Source organism: Myotis nattereri (genome assembly GCF_964212035.1).
Source record: "Myotis nattereri genome assembly, chromosome: 15".
NCBI classification, from domain to species: domain Eukaryota; kingdom Metazoa; phylum Chordata; class Mammalia; order Chiroptera; family Vespertilionidae; genus Myotis; species Myotis nattereri.
This window is the reverse complement of record NC_138090.1, coordinates 56,201,903-56,221,494: the sequence shown is the minus strand read 5'-3', so window position 1 is coordinate 56,221,494 and position 19,592 is coordinate 56,201,903. Positions and strand designations below refer to the sequence as shown.

The following is a 19,592-nucleotide window of genomic DNA, read 5'->3' as shown; positions in this document are numbered from 1 at the left end:
ACGTGCAATTTGTAACAATGAAAATACATCCTGCATATCAGATATTTACATGACGATGCATAACAGTCGCAACATTACCGTGATGAAGTAGCCACGAAAATAATTTTATGGCTGGGGGTCCCCACAACATGAGGAACCGTATTGAAGGGTCGCGGCGTGAGGAGGGTTGAGAACCACTGGTCTAGGAGAATGCTCACAAGACCAGCCCACCTTGCAGGAGGCCAGCAGCCGGGCCCTGGCGGCTGTGACTCAGTTACATGTGAGAGGCGGCGGCCAGGTGCCGGGGTGCGAGCCCGTGACCTCTCTGCGCCCCCCTCCTTATCTGCAAAGTGGGCGCACGTTAGAGGTCAGGACTAGGACCTTCTGCAGGCAAAGCCCTGGGAGACGCGCTCGGAACGGGGTTTTCGCTCCAGAAGGGGAAACTGAGGCCGAGAGGGGGACGTGGACCCGGGCGGCGCCGAGGCCAGCCGCACGCTCCGTCCATCGCCGGAGGGACCGGGGTCGCAAGGGACGGTCCCTGGCACCTCGCGTGCGCCGGTCACCGCGAGGGCGTCGGCAGGGAAGGGGTTACGACGATAGAGACGCCTGGAGGACCCGGCGGCGCGAGGGGCCCTGGCCACTCGCCGCGCACCTCCCGCCCGCGGCCCGGCTCGGGGAGCACACTGCGCAGGCGCCAGGGCCCGGCTCCCGGGGTGCGGGGGGAGGGGGGCACCTCCCCAGACACCGGAAGTCTCCGCCTAACGGGCCGAGCCCGCGCCTCCGTTCGGGGGAGGGGGCGGGGCCGCAGCCCCTCCGCGCGCGGCGCCATAGAGCGCGGCCGGAGGACCCGCGTCCTAGACGTGCCCGGAAGTGGTTTCCTGAGCGCCGGCTCCGCACCATCGAGCCGGGGGGCGGGGGGCGGGGGCGGCGGCCAAGGGGGTCGCGGGCTCACCTTCCTAGAGCGGCCAGAACGGGGTGGCGGCCAGAGGGGGTTGGGGGGAGGGGGGAGCGGCGCGGGCGGAAGCGGCCAGGAAGGTCACTTCCGGCCTGGGCGCCCGTCCCCCTGACCCCAGGGTCTGAGTCGCCGCTGCCGCCGCTGCCACCATCCGTGAGGGAGGCGAGAGGAGGAGGAGTGCGGCGCGGCGGCCCCGGGACCGAGGAGGTGAGGGGAGGGTGCGGGGGGCCGGAGGGGCGTGCGGCCAGGGCCGGGGGGCGCGCCTCCGGAGCCGGGCTGCGGACGGGGGGCGGGCGGGAAGGCGGACGGCGAGCGCGACTGGGCGTGAGTGCGCGTGCGCGCCGCTGGGGGGGCGTGAGGGCGCGCGGCCGGCGGGGCGGGGGGTCCCGCCGGGGAGCGCGTGCGGGGCGGGGAGTGCGCGTGCGCGGCCGTGCAGGTCGGGCGCGCGCCCGGGAGGAGCGCGCGTGCGCAGCGCCGGGGGCTTGGCCCTGGGGCTCGGCTCCGGGTGGGGTCGCCGCGGTCCCGGCTCCCAGCCACCGCCACCCCCCCTCCCCCCAAAATCCTGCCGGCCAGTGGTGGCCGGAAGTGGTGGCGACTCCGGAGGGAAGTTGAGGCCCCGGTGGGGGCGGGGGCCGCGCGGAGGAGCCTGCCTGACCGGAAGCCTGTCCCCCGCTCCTTCCCCTTTTCAAAGCACCTGGGCCCGTTGCTGCCCCGGGCGGGCCGCGTGCGGACTTTGGTCCGGGCGGTAACCGCGGGCGTTCCGGCGGCGGAGGCTCATTCATTCGCCGGGCGCGGGCGGGGGCGGAGAGCGCGTGCGCCCCGCGAGGGGGAGCGGCTGGGCCAAGGTCAGGCCCCGTGTGGTCCGCGGTGCAGGGCGAAGGCGGCGGCGGCCGGGCCCGCTGGGTTCCCCGCTCCCGGCCGCCAAGGGGGACACCCCAGGCCACGGAGTTGAGGGCCCCTCGGACCCGCGGGGTCCTGCCAGATCAGACGGAAAAGTGACCCCCAGGCTTGAGAGGCGGCAGCGGGAGTGGACGCAGGTCCCGCGGTGCGGGCACCAAGGACAGGGCCCGGGGCAGGGACGCAGAGCTGGACACAGCCCCACCCGCTGACCAGGACCCTGTGGAGAGGTCGCGGGGCCGCGGGAGCCCGGGGCGGGGGGCATCAGCCCGGCCCAGCCCAGAGGAGGGACTTGGCTGGGCTCCCCTGTGTTGGCTGGTGCCAGGCCCCAGGTTGGGCAATGCCGCGGGCCTGGCCGGGCGCACAGGTGCCGCTGATCCTGGCTTAGCTCCTCCGGAGTCTGTAAGCCTCTTTGCCGGCGCAGCTGGCCGCGCGGCCGCCTCTGCCCGGGGAACGTTCATATCAGATTCCTCCTGGCCTTATCTCTCGCCTTTGCCTTTTCCTTCTGGAAGCCTCCCAGAGCCAGCCCGCCCCCCGCCCCCGGGGTGCAGGGAGGGTGTATCCCGGGCTGGCCCGGCTCTCGGGCAGACGCTCTGGGTCTGAACCCCAGCCCCGCACTCAGACCTCTGGGACCTTAGGTAAGGCAGCCGGGGCTCTGCCCGGATGGAGCAGGGATGGCGACAGTGTTGACCTTGGAGGGCCTCCCTCCCACACCCCGCGGAGGGGGTAGGGGTGCAGAGGCCGCGAAGCCAGGTGCTCCCGGGCTGCCCTCTGCCCCTTCTCCAGCCCCGTGACCTTGGCCCTGTCACTTCCTCTTCCCCTAAGGTGGCGAGCACAGCCCACTCTTCATTGGACAAGCCGTGTCCGCCTGTGTGGCCACGCGGCCGGTGCAGCCCCTGCTCGGGCGGGAGGGGAGGTCCGTGGGCACACACGGCTCGAGGCTCCCAGGGGCCAGGCCCAGGGCCGGGCAGAGGGGTTGGGGGTGCAGAACGGTTCCCGGAGCCCTGGGAGCCCCGCTGGGGGTGATGTTACCCGTGTGCTCGCCTGGTTCTTGACTTTGTACAGGGAAGATTTCACAACGCGAGTTCAGGTGACTTGAGAACATTTGTTACAGCGGGACCGCGGCGCGAAGGAGGGACTTGAGAAGAAGAGGAAAGATCACAGTGGCAGGAATGAGCCTGGTCTTGGCTGCCTTGGCCCTTAGCAAGTCAGGGAGGCACCAGAAGCGAGCCAGCGGGTGTTACAGAGAAGAAGGGCCCTGGAGAAAGGGCGCAAGGACACACCCCTTAGGGCGGAGGGAGAGGTGGGTGCGGGTTCTTTGTCTTAAAGGTTTTTTTAATCCTCACCTTAGGATATTTTCCCATTGATTTTAGAGAGTGAGAGAGAGAGAGAGAGAGAGAGAGAGAGAGAGAGAGAGAAAGCCAGAGAGACACACATCGGTTGGTTGCCTCCTGCACATGCCCTGGCCAGGGCCCAGGCTGGGGAGGAGCCTGCCACCGAGGTCCGTGCCCTTTGACGGGAATCGAACCCGGGACCCTTCAGTCCGCAGGCCTCCCCTCTGTGCACTGAGCCACACCGGCCAGGGCTGTCTTACAGGTTTCTCTCTGTTGTGGAAAGGCAGGGCTTCTAGGGGAAGCCTGGGGGAGGGCCTCAGAATATTCGGCAGCGTTCCAGGTGTGTCCCTCAGGGCTGTGGTCACTGCTGACTGGTCAGCGCCAGGGCAGGGGTCACAGGTCACTGCAGCGGGTCCTGACGGCAGGCACTGTTGTTTCGTCCGCTCTTGCCACTTTCCCCGCCTGGAGCTGAGCCACCCAGGCCTGGATGTTATCTCTGGTTTGACCAAAACTCTGTCTCCAGGGTCCGCAGACCAGAGGCTTTGTTCCTCAGCATTTGATGCTGCCAGAACCTCACCGCCTGAGGGCTGGTGCTGTATGTACCCCGAGAATTGCACAAAGGACCCCCAAAAAGTCAAATTAAGGAGTCTTTATTCAAAAGCCGGCGGCTGCACGGGGGCATTAGCTCTCCAAATCTCGAAGCCCCGAGTGACTCCAGTACCGAGCTTATAAAGACGAAAACCACGTCCTGCTGGATGTTGGAATGTGGAGCGATCCTGTGAAAGCAGGTTGTACAGAAGCAAACTGAGCAAAGTTAGTTATCGCTACAAGTTAATTATAGTTTTAGTTCTTGGAGCCATTGAGTCAACGGACAACATTCCTGGAGCCACTGAGTCAACGGGAAAGCCATTAAAGCAGTGTTTGCGGTCCTGGTCCGCGGGCACAGGAGCATAACCTGTAAAGCCATAGTGTGGGCTGGCAACATGATGGGTGGTTTATGTGAGTTTCCAGGTCTCCTGCTGGAATCGGAGGTTTGACTCCCCTGTTGTGTCAGCAGCAGGTGTGCACCGCAGCCCGAATGGCAGGGTAACGTTCATACAGCAGCTTCTCCCGAGACGAGTGTCACTGCCTCACCACTTCGCCTGATGCTCCGGGAGAGGCTGTGCGAGGGAGGGGGCCGGTGCCGGACTGGCCAGTGTGCGTCGCTCTGTTTCCCTCGCACTCGCCAAGGAACCCTGCTTCAGGGAGGATGCCCAGGGGGGTGGGCTGTCCTGTCTCCAAGGACAGAGGACCTGACCAAGGGACCCTGGACTCCAGGAGGCCAGTGGCAAAGGCCTCCTGACCTCACACTCCTCCCTGATGGTGAAGGTGCCCGCTCTCGCTCACCGAGCACTGCCAGGTGCCTGCCTGTGTCCCGCTCTCTCAGAGCCCCCAGAGGCCGGGGGTGGAGGTGGTCCTGTGTTAGGGGACTGAGTCCAGTGCAGGCCCGGCACAGCAATGGGGCATGGCTGCCGGCAGTTCCAGAGCTCGGCCCTTCCCCGGGAGGCACGCTGGGGACTGACTTCTTCTGCCCGAGGTTGGGGTCTGGGGGGCCAGGCTGCTGCCCTGCAGCCTCATAGGCATCTGTCATGGGGCTGGGGGTGCCGCCAGCTGCTGGCTGACTCCGAGACCAGCCCCTGATGTCAGGCAGGACTTTCACGGGGGCAGGACCGGGCAGGAGGGGAGCTGGGGCTGTCGCACCACCAGGCCAGCAGCCCCGCTGCAGGAGCACAGGGTGTGGGGTTTCCCGGTCAGTCTGCCCTGGCCTCTGAACACCGCTTCCCCCACCCCCAGGAAAGGGGAGCCTGTGTGGCCTCACTGATATTGGGTGCCCAGCCTCCAGCCCAGGCGAGTCAGAGAGCTGGGTTCCCGGGGCTGCTGTGTGCGGGTCTGTGCTGGAGCCAGCCCCTCTCCTCCCAGTGCTCGCAGTCTGCTGGGGTTGGGATGGGATGGGGGCCCCCCAGGGATGCAGGACTCAGCTGTAGTGATGGGAGGGGCAGGGGCAAGTGCCATGTCCTAGGGGAGGGGCAGAGCTGCCCTGGAGACCGGCCAGCCTGGGACCCCCAGCCTGCTGCTCTGGCGGTGACGCTGGCCACTGCCCTCGTGTCTGAGCTCCGTCAGCAGTCCTGGGCCCTCACCAAGCACCTGGCTCAGGGGCACCTCACACCTCCACTCACTGATCCTGACGCCAAGGTCACGTGGTGGTGGTGGTGGTGGTGGGGGGGCGAGTCCGACCCGAGCAGCCTGCCCCAGCTTGTCCTCCCCTCCTTGGGTGGTTGGGGATCAGGCCCTGCTGCCCACAGCACATCGTGCCCACACACCCCGCACCTGGGGTCTTCAGGGGGCCTGTGCCTGGTGAACATTCTGCTGTTTGAGAGGCAGGACAGTGAGCTGAGGGAAGGCTTCCTGGGGGAGGTGCTGTTGTTGTGGGCCTGGCAGCACCCCTGGAAGCGCCTGCAAGAAAGGCCAGGGCCGGAGAGTGCCGCCCCCCGCCCCCCACCCCCCACCCCCCAAGGCCAGGCCGGCCGAGAGGGGCGGCAGCACAGGCGGCCGGGGCGCTCCAGGGTTTCTTGGCCTGCAGAGCGTCCTTGCTAAACAATTTTCAGTTACTCACCAACTTTTAAAATCTGGAAATGCTGGTTGGCCCCAGGTGGCCAGGGCTGTGTCCCTGCCACTCCCAGGTGGGCCTGCCGCAGGTCAAGGTTCTAGGAGTTCTAGAACTTCTCCGCCTCTGCAGAAAGGGAGTGTGCGGCCCAGTGTGCGCCCTGGGGAGCTGCCGAGGACAGACGGTGGCTGGCAGCGAGGTGTGAGTCTGGAGGCCTGGAGGCCAGGTGGTGAGGGGGAGGAATAGAGCAGTGAGGCTCCCAGAGGCACCTGCTCAGGCGAGAGCAAGGAGGGAGCGGGGCCTGCCTTGTCAGCTCTGTCACCCACCCGGGACGGGGACCGAGGGAGGCGCAGGGCACAGCTGGGACTAACCTCCCACCCGCCCAGGCGGGCGGGACTCTGTACAGACCCGGCCCGGCTGGGGGCGGGGATGCTCTGGCCGCAGGTGCGGGGTGGGGGTGGGGGGGCGCCAGGTTTGGGGCCCAGAGGGAGGGGCAAAGAGCTCACAGAAAAGGGAAGTGGGGGCAGGCTCGTGCTGTGGGGCTTCCCACTGCGGCCTGTGGCCCAGGAGTGACCGCGGCTGCAGTCGGTGTGAGGGTCCGAGGCGGCCTGAGTCGGCAGCTGTGGGCAGCACCCTGGAGGAAGCACCTGTGGACGCTGGGGGAGGGGAGGCGCCTGGGGCGGGGACCCAGCTCACCCTGGAAAGGTGAGCCGGCCAGGCCGGTGGGGGACTGGCGGGCTTTCCGGAGGAGGCGCGGTGGGCTGGGAGTGAGGGGCGAGGGCAGTGTGTTGCGAGGGGGGGGGGGGGGGGGACACACACGGACGGGTGTTGGAGTCTGTGCAGGGCACGTGCAGGGGGCGGGGTGACGTGACCTGAGCCGCCTGTAAACCCCAGCGTGCCGAGGGGATTCCCACGCTGCCCGCTCAGGGCTGCTGGTGTCGGCTCGGGGTGGGGGGGTGGGGGGGGGTGTCTGTCAGCACAGCGCTCTGTGGTCCCCGAACTGCTTGTGTGGGCGCACTTGTTCGCTGGGCCAGTGTTTCGGGGAGCACATGGCTCCGCCTCCTGTGGGAGGGTCCTGGAGGGGCTGCAGGTGTCCGTCCGCTGTCTGCTGTGGGCACGTGGGCCCTGTGACCCTGCCTCTGTGGGGCATGTGCTGTGTGGTGCGGACCTGTCATTTCTCAGGGGGGGTTGCCCAGAAATGGCTTGCGGGTCCCACGGTCCCCCCGCAGTGCACGGCTCCTGCTCCCCGTCCTGCCCACCTGTCGCTGCTCTCGTGCCCACCAGCACCGCACCGGCTTCATGTGCACGTGGGTCCCCGTGGCGGCGACGTTGGGCATCTCGTCACCTGCCGGGCAGCCCCGGGCACGTTCTCATCAGACATGGCTGTTCTGATCCTTTGCCTTTAAGAAATACATACTTTTATTAATTTCAGAGAGGGAGGGAGAGGGAGAGAGGGATAGAAACCAATGATGAGAGGACCATGGATCGGCTGCCTCTTGCACGCCCCACACTGGGGATGGAGCCCACAACCTGGGCCTGTGCCCTGACGGGGAATCAAACCGAGACCTGGTTCATAGGTCGATGCTCAACCACTGAGCCAGGCTGGCCGGGCCCCTTTTTAACGTTTGTGTGGAAGGAGTGACTTACAAAGATGTGTTCATCTGTGGTGTGAGGTGGAGGGGGGTAAGGGGAGCACGCATGCACATGACTGCGGGGTGGGCGTCAAGGCTGAGAAGTAGCCACTGGATTTGGTGACCAGAGGGTGGGAGGGGGCAGTGGTTAGGGAGTGGCCAGGAGGTCAGGGGAGGAGATGGAGGGGAAGCAGGGGGTGGGGAGAAAGCCAGCAGGTACATGAGAGCGGGGTCTGGGGCAGAGAGCAGACAGTGGGGGGCAGCGTTTCCTGCCAGGGGAGGAGGAGAAGCCAGGAGGCTGCAGGGAGGAGGCTGGCAGCAGAAGAAAGCGGGTAATTGGCGGGCAGGCTTCCAGGGAGGTGGGAGGGAGCTAATAACACAATAACAGTAATTTGTCTGCAGCTTACCAGCCCCGGGCCCCACAGCTCTGCCTGCTAATTGGGTCGCCCCAGGGCCCAGCCAGCCCAGGGTGGCTGGGGAGCGGGGACTGTGGGGGGCTTTGAGCTTCCAGCTGAGAACTGGGGAAGCTGGGTGGGAGGCCGAGCAGGACAGGAGCCCCCTTGCAGCCTCAGAAGTTGTCCCATTCCAGGGTCAGGCTGGCTCCGCATTGCCCTCCGCGCTGTGGGCCCGGCTAGTGGTTTGGGGCTGCCCAGGCCACCGCCCAGGTTTTCGAACTGTGCAGTCACCCCGGGGGGAGGGGGCAGGACCAGAGGCTCAGCAGCTGTGTGAGTGAGTAAGCGACTGAGCTGGCGTGCGAGGAAGGACCTGCGTCACCTGCAGGGAATGCCCCTTATTTAAGTGTTACGTGCAATCTTCAGTAGTTTCTTTAAAAATATATTTTTACTGACTACAGAGAGGAAGGGAGAGAGAGATAGGAACATCAATGATGGCAGAGAATCACTGATCCGCTGCCCACAACCTGGGCATGTACCCTTGACCGGAATCGAACCGGGACCCTTCAGTCCGACCCCCCAGCAGTGAGGGCTGCATGCCCTTGAGGCTCCCCAGGACCCTCGCAGCTCGCACCCTCCTGGTCCTCACGCGCGGCTCTGCAGGCACCTGCGGGCTGAGGCCCAGGGCGTGCAGGTCCCTGAGAGGCACAGGCCCCACCCCCACCTGCCAGTCCCGGACGCCTCCCCGCTGTCTGCAGGGAGCAAGGTCCCCTGCCTCGCAGGCTCTTAGGGTTTCCAGCTGGGAGGACTCAGGTAACAGGAGCCTGAGAACTGTTTCCATGGCCGGGAGGCCGGGAGGCCGGGCGGGCTGGAGCCGCAGGGCGGCAGGGGACTGGGACACAGGGGAAGAGGTCCTGTGACCACAGTCTGCACAGATTTCTCCCTCCGCCGGCCTCCCTGCCGCCAGAGATAAGACTTCCTCCTGCACAGCGGCACTCTCCCCGGGTGGGGGTGGGGAGGGGAGGGGCGGGGAGGGGAGAGCTGCTCCAGGAAGAAGGGCTGAGCACTTGTTGTACCGGCTGTGGCCTTGAAGTCAAGATTAACCAGCTGAGTGGACTGTCCAGGGCAGATTTTTTTCTCGAGACCAGCCCTCCTGCTTCGTCCCCCCTCACTGCCTTCCTGGCTCTCCCGCATGGAAACCATGTGCGTGGTGTTTCCATGTTGGTCTCTGCTGTGCCCTGGCAGTGGGCTCCTGGCCGTCAGCACCTGCGGGGCGCGTGGGGGTCTTAGGCGGCCGACCTTGACCGCTGCAGACAGACCACCGACCGGACTGCTTAGCCCAGGACGGCCCCGGCTCCCCTGGAGGACAAGGACGCCTGCTGCCCCTGCTGGAGGCTCGGCGGGAAGCCCCCCTCTGGCTGCGCACCCGGCTACTCCAGGCAGCACCGGAGCCCCTGGCAAACGAGTTTGGCCGGGAAGGCAGAGCCGCAGCCTCTCCTACCCACCGCCACCGCCACCCACACATGCCCGGCAGCTTCCTATTCATTCTTTTCCGCATGTTTAATGTTGACGGTGTAAACAGAAGGCCATGCAACTGTTTAAAGCCTACCCGCTTTTTAACTGGGCCATGCTCGCTGCAACATTCCCCTTTATCAACGCGTGCAGTCCCCTGTTGTTCACACACAGCGAGCAGCCCTCCTGCCAGAGACACCCGAATGCCAGCTGCTCTGTCCTGGACCCCCGGGCGGCCCTTGGTGGCTGCCCCTCGCCCCCACCTCTGGGTCCTCTGGTTTCCGGCCGACGTTAGGAGCAGCACTGCCCTGGCAGCGCGGGCACCCCTGGAGCGGAGCCGCAGCCTCCCCGGTAACTGCTTCCCCCCCAGGACCCGCCAGGCCGTTCCCACAGCGGCTGCGGGGCGACCGGCGTGGGCCCCTGTGGGTGCCCGTGTCTACCAGGTGTGGCCCGAGTGCCCAAGATGGTTACTTTTAAATATATTTTTGTTGATTCTAGAGAAGAAGGAAGAGGGAGAGATAGAAACATCAATGACGAGAACCAGTGATCGGCTGCCCCCTCACACTCCCCTCTGGGGATCGAGCCCACAGCCCCGGCATGCGCCCTGACCGGGAACTGAACCGAACTGAACCGAGGCGCAACCACTGCGCCACACCGGCCAGGCGGCCCCTGCGGCCCTCCCATGTCACACAGCCCTCGTGGCCACCAGGACACCCACTTGCAGTCTCCCCTCAGCACAGAGGCCCTCCATCCCTTACTGTAAACGATTGGGAAAGGAAGGTTTCAGGAAAAGGTTACAGTCGCTCTCCTGTCATCAGTAGGGCAGCTGCTTCCCGGTGGCGGCGCCCCCTGTGGGCGCCCCCTGCTGCCCTCACTGCCCGCCCACGGGGCTCCGGTTCCTTCCAGTTTTCCCTGATCGGAATCTCGCTGTGATGACCTTTTTTGGTGCAAGAAGTTTGTGTTGAGCTGGAGGAGCGGTCACCGGCCAGGGGCCACCTCGCTGGGCCGGGTCACGTGGGCCGTGTCGGTTTCACTGCCCGGCAGCCCTGTTGCAGGTGCTGGGCACCCAGTGGTCGCAGGGCCACTAGGAGGGGAGGGGGTGTCTGAGGAAGGAACAGCCCGCGGCCCAGGGGAAGATTGTTGCAGGCGGGCGAGTCTCCCTCAGGCCTGAGCCCCCGTCCTAAGCCCCCAACCACCGGGTGACCTCGCGGCCCCGCCTCGGCTGCTGCCGGCCGGTGTGCTGGCTCCAGCTTCCGCATCTGCTAAACGGTGTGACGGTGCCCGCTTCGCACCGCTTCTCCTTCAGGCCAGGCCTCCTGGCCCTGCGGGATTCCGTACCTGAGAGTGCGGGGAAGGGCGGGGGCCGCGTGTCCGCAAGTCTCTGCTCGCGTGGGAAAGGCGGCCGGCGGTTCTGGACGGCTGCAGCCTGGGCGGTCCCCACCGTCCCGCTGTCCGCAGGGCCGTGCGGGGCCTCAGCTCAAGCGCGGGGGGAGCCGAGCGCCCCTGCCCTCCGGTGAGCTGTCCTGTCCCCTCCCTCCCGACAGGGACCCACACATGGAGCTGCGGGAAGAGGCCTGGTCTCCGGGGCCGCTGGATTCCGAGGACCAGCAGATGGCCAGTCACGAGAACCCAGGTGAGGCGGCCGGCGGTCAGCTGACCCGCGCCCTCGCCCTGACCCCTCCTGGGCTCCCTGGGGTCACCCAGCCTCCCTCCGGAGGCCCCGCACCGTCAGCACCGTAACCCCGCCTGGGCGGACCCCGACAGGCCGCCTCCCGCCCCTCGGTAGGTGTCCTTCCCCGAAGGCCACAGGCCGCTCCCCAGCACCCAGGGGCCCGGGCCACCCCTGCCCCCCCAGAGCCCTGGGCCTGCCCCTTCTCTGTGGCCCTCGGTTTCCCCGGGCAGGACACTAGACCGGGGGCGGCCAACCCAGCGCCGGTGCTGGGAGACGGGCGGGACGGGCTGGGGGAGCCTGCCGCGGGGAGCGCTGGGCATCGGGGTTCCGAGGTGAGATCTCGCCCGTTAAACGCGGAAACGGGTGTCGCTCAGTCAGACACGGTCCGGGTTCAGGAAAACTCACCCCAAGGAGGCAGCGTGTTCCCGTCCCGGGCTTCCACCTCGGCTGGGGCGGCTTCGAGCCAGGACCACGCCGCCACGTGGTCGCAAACGCTGCCGTAAAGGGCCTGAGCGGAAGCACTTCCGGTTCTCCAGGCCCCGCCCCGCCCCGCAGCGGAAGTGAGCGGCCGCCGCCGCGTCTCTAAAATGTCCTCCGTGCGGAGGCGCTGTCGGCGGCCCCAGGACTGGTCCCGGCTGGTGAGCGGGCCGACAGCCCCTCCCGCGTCCGGTGTGAGCTGCACCCGACGGAGGGGGGCCGCCCCATCGCCCCAGTGCCCTGGGCCGCCCTCCTCCCTGCCACAGGCGCGTGGCCTCCGTGCCCTTTAAACATTAGCTGGCGAGTCTGGTTCACGGAGGCAGTTCCAGACAGGCTGACGGCTCCGCGTCGCCCCACCAGCCGCCCTGGGGGTGTGGGCTCGTGTTTTCCTGCGGCATTTTATTTATTTATTTATTTTTAAACTTTAAAAAAAATATAGATATTTTATTGATTTTTTTACAGAGAGGAAGGGAGAGGGATAGAGAGTTAGAAACATCAGTCAGCTGCCTCCCGCACGCCCCCTATTGGGGATGTGCCCGCAACCAAGGTACATGCCCCTGACCAGAACCGAACCGGGACCCTTCAGTCCGCAGGCCAACGCTCTATCCACTGAACCACACCCGTTACGGCCTCCTGCGGCATTTTAAACCCCCACATTATCTCACTCCGCCTACACATTCCCCAGCAGATCAGGACTAAAACCCAAACAAGACCCCCCGCCCGGCTACAACCGTGTGTCTCCCATGACCTGCCACTCCTGCTGCCACCCAGCACCCAGTCCGGGTCCAGGGTCCCAGGTTGTCTCCCCCCAACATGCGCGTTCGCCGGGGAGTCAGGGGAGCTTAGTTCTAAGGTCGCCGGTCACTCTCTTCAGACACCCTCGGAGGCGGGCCTCGCCCCCTGTCCAGCTCGCTGCCCCACGGTCATGCCGTCACCCCGTCACCCCGTCACCCCGTCACCCCCTGTTGGAACCCTCTGTGGGGGCCGCCCCTGGCGCACCAATAGGCCCTGCGGCCTGGCCGCGTCCCTGCGTCGGCTGAGCTCGGGCTGCCTGTGATGGACGGTGCTGGGCTCAGGCCCACGAGGTCTGTCTCCCCCTGACCTGTCGGTGAGGGACATGGGGCCTGGGGCGGGTTGGCGCATGGGGGTCGGGGCGGCCCCCATGGAAAGGTGAGTGGGCACCCCCAGGCAGCAGGCCCACGGAGGAGGAGCAGTGAGGGGGCACTGAGCCCTAATGGGCAGAGAGGATCTGGATGATGGGGGCGGTGCCAAGGCCCCGGCAGAGCTCTGAGGAGGTCGGGACGCTCCGAAGAGAAAGTGGGCGGTGCCAGCCCAGGAGTCGCCCTGCGCCCCTCCCCGCCGGACACTGGACTCCGTGCGTCTCTCCTGCATGAGGCCGTCGGGCCTGCCGGGGCCCCAACCTTGCGTCTCAACACCAGGATCAATGGCTGCACCGACCGCCCCGCCATCCCTGCTTCCACTGTCCACAGCTGCCAGCGCGAGCCTCGTGAAATGGAGCCAGGCTATGGCTCATCTGGAGGGGTGCCCATGCCCTGCACCGCTCACTGGCCTGTGACCCCCCTGGCACGGGGCCCCAGCACGGACGCGTCCGCAGCGCAGACGGGAGCCCTAACTTGTTCAGCGTCACACACGGATTCCCGGTCAGCCTCTGGAGGGGCCTCGCCAAGGAAGGGCTGCCCGCCGAAGCACATGCCGGGCGTGACCTGCGGAGGACAGTGCCGCGGGGAGCAAAGGCCCCTGGGGAGAGGGAGGGAAGACAGGAAGCAGCGAGGCGGGACCTGGGGGACCCCCCAAGAGTGGCTCCGCCAAAGGACTGGAATGGCCTGGGCAGCAGGCCGGAGGGCGGTGCCAGTGGTTAACTGGGCCATTGCTGTGCGAGCCAGCGGCTGCCATGGGCCCGGAGATGAGCCTGGCCCAGCCATGGACCCCGGGGAAGCCACCGGAACCGGAGGAAGGGCAGGCGGGCGTGGGGAGGGAGCCTGCTTCCTGGCGGCCCAGCAGCCCTCAGCGTGAGTCTGGCCTCGGAGTCGCGGAGACTGGCTTGTTCAGGCTCAGGCCCTGCTCGGGGCTCCTGGCGGGGAAGGGGACTGACCGGCAGCCCGAGCACCCTCCGCCAGGAGAGCAGCGTCCGGGCTCCTGGGGCTGGGAGCTGCCTGGGGCCCTCGGGGAAGGCCGAGCCCAGGACAGCCCCCCCACCCCCCACCCCGTGGAGGAGGAGCCATGGGCAGCCTCTCCCCAGGTCGTCCCGGGTGAAAGACTCCCTCCCCGAGGCAGTGGCTTCGCAGACCCGGTGCCCTGGGCCCCGGTGCGGACCAGGAGGTCGGTTCCAGCCCCTGTCCCCACCCCGCGGAGAGGCGGAGGGACACTCACCGGGGCCTGGCTGCCTCCGCCCTGCCGGGGGCTGTGGACCCCACAGCGAGTTCCACCGTCGTCAAGGCCTGAAGTCGTTTCCATGGTCACTTCCGGCCGCACACTCCCAGCCCCGTGTGTCTACGTGGAACTGAACTCAAGTTCCCGGGAGCAGGCCTCCCACCTGCCATTCATCCCCAGGCCAGCGCCCCGCTGTCGGTCGGTCCCTGACCTTGCCGCTCCTCTATGCTGCCCAGTCAAGGGCGAAGACACCAGGGCGTTGGGGGAACCTCAGAAATGTTACCACACCCTGGCCGGTGTTGCTCAGTGGACAGAGCAGCGGCCTGCGGACCGAAGGGTCCCGGATTCGAATCTGGTCAAGGGCACGTACCTCAGTTGCAGGCTCCTCCCCGGCCAGAGCCCTGGTCAGGGCTCATGCAGGAGGCAACCCATCGATGTGTGCCTCTCACATCAATGTTTCTTGTGTCTTTCCCTCCCTCTTCCACTCTCCCTAAGAATCAATGGGAAAATATCCTCGGGTGAGGATTAAAAAAAGAAGAAGAAAATGTATCATTTCCTGTGTTGGACATTGGCCGGCAGGGTGTCCAGGCTCTTGAGCTGGTGCCCTGGCAGTGTCCCGCGCTGCACCAACTCCCGGCTGTCATCACGGATTCTCCCTCCCTCCTGGGGGGGGGGGCGCTGCTGAGGTGCTGGGGTCAGCACAGGCCTCACCGCAGGCGGCGCACCATCTCACAGTGAACACGGGGTCTGGGGCAGACCACGCCCGGGGCTGGCTGGCTCCCCTGCCTGTTGCCCTGGCCGCGGTCCGGGTGGCCCCCGCCTGGAGTTCCCAGGGTGGGATGTGAGGGGTGTGAGCCGGCCAGCGACAGGGTGACAGCCATCCAGGTCCATCTTGGGCCCTTAACTACAGGTCCCACGTGTGCGAGATGGAAGCGACCCCCAAAATGCATAGAAATACAGAGGGTCCCGACACTGAGGGGGGAGGATGACATCACCTACAGGGGAGGGAGCTCTGGCGACTGGGCAGCTCACTGAGAGGCCCCCTAGGGTGCGTGTCTAGGCCCCACATGGCAAGCCCATCTGCCTGGGACACGCTGACAACATGTCTTAGGTACGAAGGTGTCCCTGTGAGCCCCAGATAGAGTTGGCGGGGATAAGCCAGCAGCCACAGCCTGCGGTGCTGGCGTCCACACATCAGTCCTCCCAGGTTCACCAGCGGGAGCTCAGGGACAGTGTTGAGAGCTTGGTGCCCGTCTGTGTGGTGCTGGAGTGGGCAGAGGTGTATGTGTGTGCGTGTGTGTGGTGGGGGAGAGGAGGTGCGCTGACAAAGCCCAGGGGTCAGAGCCATGCAGGGGGCAGGCAGGAGGGCGGGTTGAAGCCCTGCCCTTAAAACGTGGTGGCAACCATGCTTGGGTAAAAATTGCTGTTTAATATTTTAACCCTGCTGACTTGGTTTCTGTAATTATCTGCTTGCTAAAATAATAGAAAAATTATTTTGATTTTCTGAACTTATATACGTTATCCCATTCGATTGAATACTCCATTGATTGTGGTTTGAATACCCCCATCGATTGTGATGTTACTGGTCTTTCGAAACACGTTCCTCTGCACCTGGAGCCCAGGACAGCACAATTACTCTAAATGGCCCAGCGGCTCCAGATAATGTGTTTCCGCTGACTCAGTGGTCCTAAGACCCGAAACTATAATTAATCTATGTAAGATAATTAACTTGCTCAATCTAAGCTTCTGTAAATCTAAGTTTTTTGCAAACCAGGTTCCTCATTCCAAACCCCGAGAGGTAATCAATGCCTTTCTGATATCGGTCTGATGTTTCGGCCAAGGGGGCACTGCGACATTTGGAGAGCAACTGCCCCTAGTCTCGGCTTTGAAATAAATGTGGCTCCTTTAATTCCACTTCTTGGGGCTTCCTTATGTGATTCTCGGGGTACAACACCCTGGCCCGCCTGCGCGCTGATGCCTAGGGTCCTGCCCGAGCTGGTCTCTGACTCCCCCTCCCGCTCTTGTCTTCCAGTGGACATCCTCATCATGGACGATGACGACGTGCCCACCTGGCCCCCCACCAAGCTGTCCCCGCCCCCTTCGGCGCCCCCGGCCGGCCCCCCGCCCCGGCCGCGCCCGCCGGCGCCCTACATCTGCAACGAGTGCGGCAAGAGCTTCAGCCACTGGTCCAAGCTGACGCGGCACCAGCGCACGCACACGGGCGAGCGGCCCAACGCCTGCACCGACTGCGGCAAGACCTTCTCGCAGAGCTCGCACCTGGTGCAGCACCGGCGCATCCACACGGGCGAGAAGCCCTACGCCTGCTCCGAGTGCGGCAAGCGCTTCAGCTGGAGCTCCAACCTCATGCAGCACCAGCGCATCCACACGGGCGAGAAGCCCTACGCCTGCCCCGACTGCGGCCGCAGCTTCACGCAGAGCAAGAGCCTGGCCAAGCACCGGCGCTCGCACAGCGGCCTCAAGCCCTTCGTGTGCCCGCGCTGCGGCCGCGGCTTCAGCCAGCCCAAGAGCCTGGCGCGCCACCTGCGGCTGCACCCCGAGCTGTCGGGGCCCGGCGTGGCGGCCAAGGTGCTGGCGGCCAGCGTGCGCCGGGCCAAGGCGCCCGACGAGGCGGCGGCGGCGGACGGCGAGATCGCCATCCCGGTGGGCGACGGCGACGGCATCATCGTGGTGGGCGCGGCGGGGGAGGGCGCGGCGGGGGCGGCGGCGGCGGGCGCGGGGGCCAAGGCGCCGGGGCCCCGCTCCCGGCGCGCGCCTGCCCCCAAGCCGTACGTGTGCGTGGAGTGCGGCCAGGGCTTCGGGCAGGCGGCCGCGCTCCTGGCGCACCAGCGCGCCCAGCACGAGGACGCGCTCGGGGCGGGCGGCGAGGAGCCCGCGCACATCTGCGTGGAGTGCGGCGAGGGCTTCGTGCAGGGCGCGGCGCTGCGCAGACACAAGAAGGTCCACGCGGTGGGCGCGCCCTCCGTCTGCAGCCGCTGCGGACAGAGCTACTACCGCGCCGGCGGGGACGAGGAGGACGACGGGGACGAGGCGGCGGGCGGCCGGTGCAGCGAGTGCCGCGGCGGGGAGGCCCGGTAGGGGTGGGGGCCCGGGGGGGCAGGGCCCCTCGGGCTCGGCGGGAGCGACGGCGCAGGACCCAGAGACCCGGGGAGAAAATGGACCGAGGGGCCCGGACCCGCAGCGACCTCCCTCCCGGGCCCGTCCCGGGGCGCAATGGCCTGGGGAGGGGCGCCGGGTGCTCCCCTCGCCACCTTGCCCGCTGCGCCCTCCCCGCGCCCGAGCGCGGACCTGGCTGCCCCCTGTAGGCTCTCGGCCGAGCCCGAAATAGACGATGTGAACTAGCGACCAAGCGACGACAAACCCACCCGCGAGACCAGTGCCCGCTTTCTCTTCCCCTCCGCCGGGGGCGTGACAGAGCCGAGAGCAATCGGGCCCTTCCTTTCGGAGGGGGGCCCCGGGAAGGGAAAGGGGTCCTTCTCCCTTTTAGAGTTTTCTTTTAATTGTACCCTCCCCACCCCGTCACCGTTATTTTCTCCCCTCCCGCGGGTCCCGTCCTCTTTCTCGCCCGAGCCCGCCCTCCCCGTCCTGGGTCCGGGGCGCTGGAGTGCGGAGCAGAGGGGCCCCTCGGAGAACCGTCCTGTTCCGCGGCCTGGGCGCGTGGAGGAGGGGTGCGGGGCCAATAAATGGCACTATCCGACTTCTGCTGTGCGTGGTTCTTGGGGGAGGGAGGAGGAGAGGCTGAGCAGGGGCCCTGCGCCGGGGCCGGGGCCGGGGCGGGGGCAGAGGCAGCCGCCTGGGAGCTGCCCGGGGAGTCCGTGCGGAACCACCTGGGTGCGGGCTGCGCTGTTTTCCTAGAGCGGACCCGGCCCGGGCACCTGCGGTGGCTGCGGGCCTCCCAGGCTCGTGAGGGACCGGAGCGCTGACTGCTGCCTTGTTGTTTGGTTAATTGCCGCCCGAGGATGTTTTTTCATTGATCTTCTGGGAGAGTGGAAGAGCGGGAAACGGGTGTGAGAGAAAACACGGCTTGGCTGTCTCCTGCTCGCGCCCGAAGGGCCGGGGAGGAGCCTGAACGGAGGTCCGTCCCCTTGACCCGCATCGAACCCGGGCCCCTTCACTCCCCAGGCCGAGGCTCCATCCACTGAGCCGCACGGGCCAGGGCCACTGCTGCTTTCTAAAGTGGACACACATGGGTGGTGCTCACTCCGGAGCGGGGGCAGGTGGCTTCCTCTCCGCGGGGCGAAGGGCCCGCACCACGCCCCCGTCTGCTTCCCCGGGCCCCGAGGACCTCCCGGGTCGGCTTCCGGAGGACTGGCCAGAAACGCACCCTCTCCCTCCTCACGTCCCCCGACGGGGGCGGAAGGCGGCCACTTCCCAGCCCCAGAGCGACCCTGGGAGCAGAACAGGGGCCTGCGGGAAGGGGTCTGCAGGGGCCAGCCAGGGGGAGGCGGCCGGGCGCAGCACGGGGTCCCGGCGCCTGTTGTCCAGGGCCTGACCGGGTCCCCCCAGTCGCTGTAGCGGCCAGTCCTGCAGGGGAGGGCTGCTGGGTGGGGGGGCTCGTCAGGGTGGGCCCTCTGATGCCCTCCCGGTTCCCGGAACCCACGGCCAGGGTCCTGGGGACCCCCGTCCCTAGGATTTGGGAGGCGGCCGCGGGCTGCTCTGTCGGGGGGTGGGGGTGGGGTGGGGGGGTGGGGGGTGCGGAGGGAGGGAGAGCCCTGCCAGGGGGTTTTCAGCCGGGCTGGACGGCGGAGGCTGTGCAGAGGCGGCCGGGGTTGGGGATGGGGAGGGAGGGCGGGGAAGGGGGGGCTCCGTGCTCCCGCTACTACAGCGGAGGAGGAGGAGGAAGCGAAGTTTCCGGGTTGAGCCCTAATCTGCCAGCCGGGGCCCTGCTTCCCTGGAGATCACTCCGCCCCCCCCCCTCAGGTGTGCAGCCCGCCACCTGGCGGAGGGGTGTGGCTCTCCCGGACGCATGAGGCCGTCCTGTGCGTGATTGTCGGTCAGAAAGGCAGGTTTTCGAGGGCCATCACCTGCTTGGAATGGGTTTATTTTGAAAACTCAGGTCACTTTAAAGGGGGGAGGGGTGGGCCTTGGCCGGTAGCTCAGTGGTTAGAGCTTTGGCCCACCTATCCAAGGGTCGCAGGATCCCAGGGTCGATTCCTGGTCAAGGCACTTACTTTGATTGCATGTATTGGGGGTGGAGACTGTGCCGGAGGCAACCAATCTATGTGTCTCCCCCCCACTCTTCCTCTTTCTAAAAATCAATGAAAAAATATCGTCAGGTGAGGACTAACAACAATCTGGCTTCTGGCTTCTCGGGACAGTTAATCTGGCGTCGCTGGGGATTCGTACTGAATGAGACACTTGGCTGGAGGTGTGTGTGGTGTGTGTGTCCTTCAGCGTCAGACACCCCCCAGCCCAGAGGCAGAGGTGCCGATGACTCTTGGTACCAGGACCCCGGAACAGGGGTCTTTGCAACTTGCAGGTCCAACCCACTTTGGGTTTCCCTTCCAATTGGTAGAGTTGGTTCTGGGGGCCAAGGGGGTGGCCTCTGGGATAAACACTCTACATACATTGCGACTGAGGAAGGCAACTACACGTTCCATGCACATACGTACCACATCCGTGGTCGGCAAACTGCGGCTCGCGAGCCACATGCGGCTCGCGAGCCACATGCGGCTCTTTGGCCTCTTGAG

At 66.3% G+C, this 19,592-nt stretch overlaps 2 protein-coding genes across 3 annotated transcripts in view; one reads left to right on the top strand and one right to left on the bottom strand.

Moving 5' to 3' along the window:
- Nucleotides 1-19,592, bottom strand: part of LOC308530506 (class I histocompatibility antigen, Gogo-OKO alpha chain-like) — a gene marked incomplete at both ends in the record, with an annotated part of 248,585 nt that overhangs the window by 109,155 nt on the left and 119,838 nt on the right. The gene's annotated exons all lie outside the window — the stretch shown is intronic.
- On the top strand, nt 1,003-17,600 carry ZNF787 (zinc finger protein 787). Of its 2 annotated transcripts, none has more exons than XM_081108029.1 (3): nt 1,003-1,141; nt 10,889-10,977; nt 15,917-17,600. In XM_081108029.1, exons 2-3 carry the CDS (start codon nt 10,899-10,901, stop codon nt 16,978-16,980), a joined length of 1,143 nt encoding a protein of 380 aa, XP_080964155.1. In that variant the 5' UTR covers nt 1,003-1,141; nt 10,889-10,898; the 3' UTR covers nt 16,981-17,600. The 2 variants fall into 2 exon arrangements, with proteins under 2 accessions (XP_080964155.1, XP_080964156.1); XM_081108030.1 differs by lacking the exon at nt 1,003-1,141 and adding an exon at nt 9,550-9,695.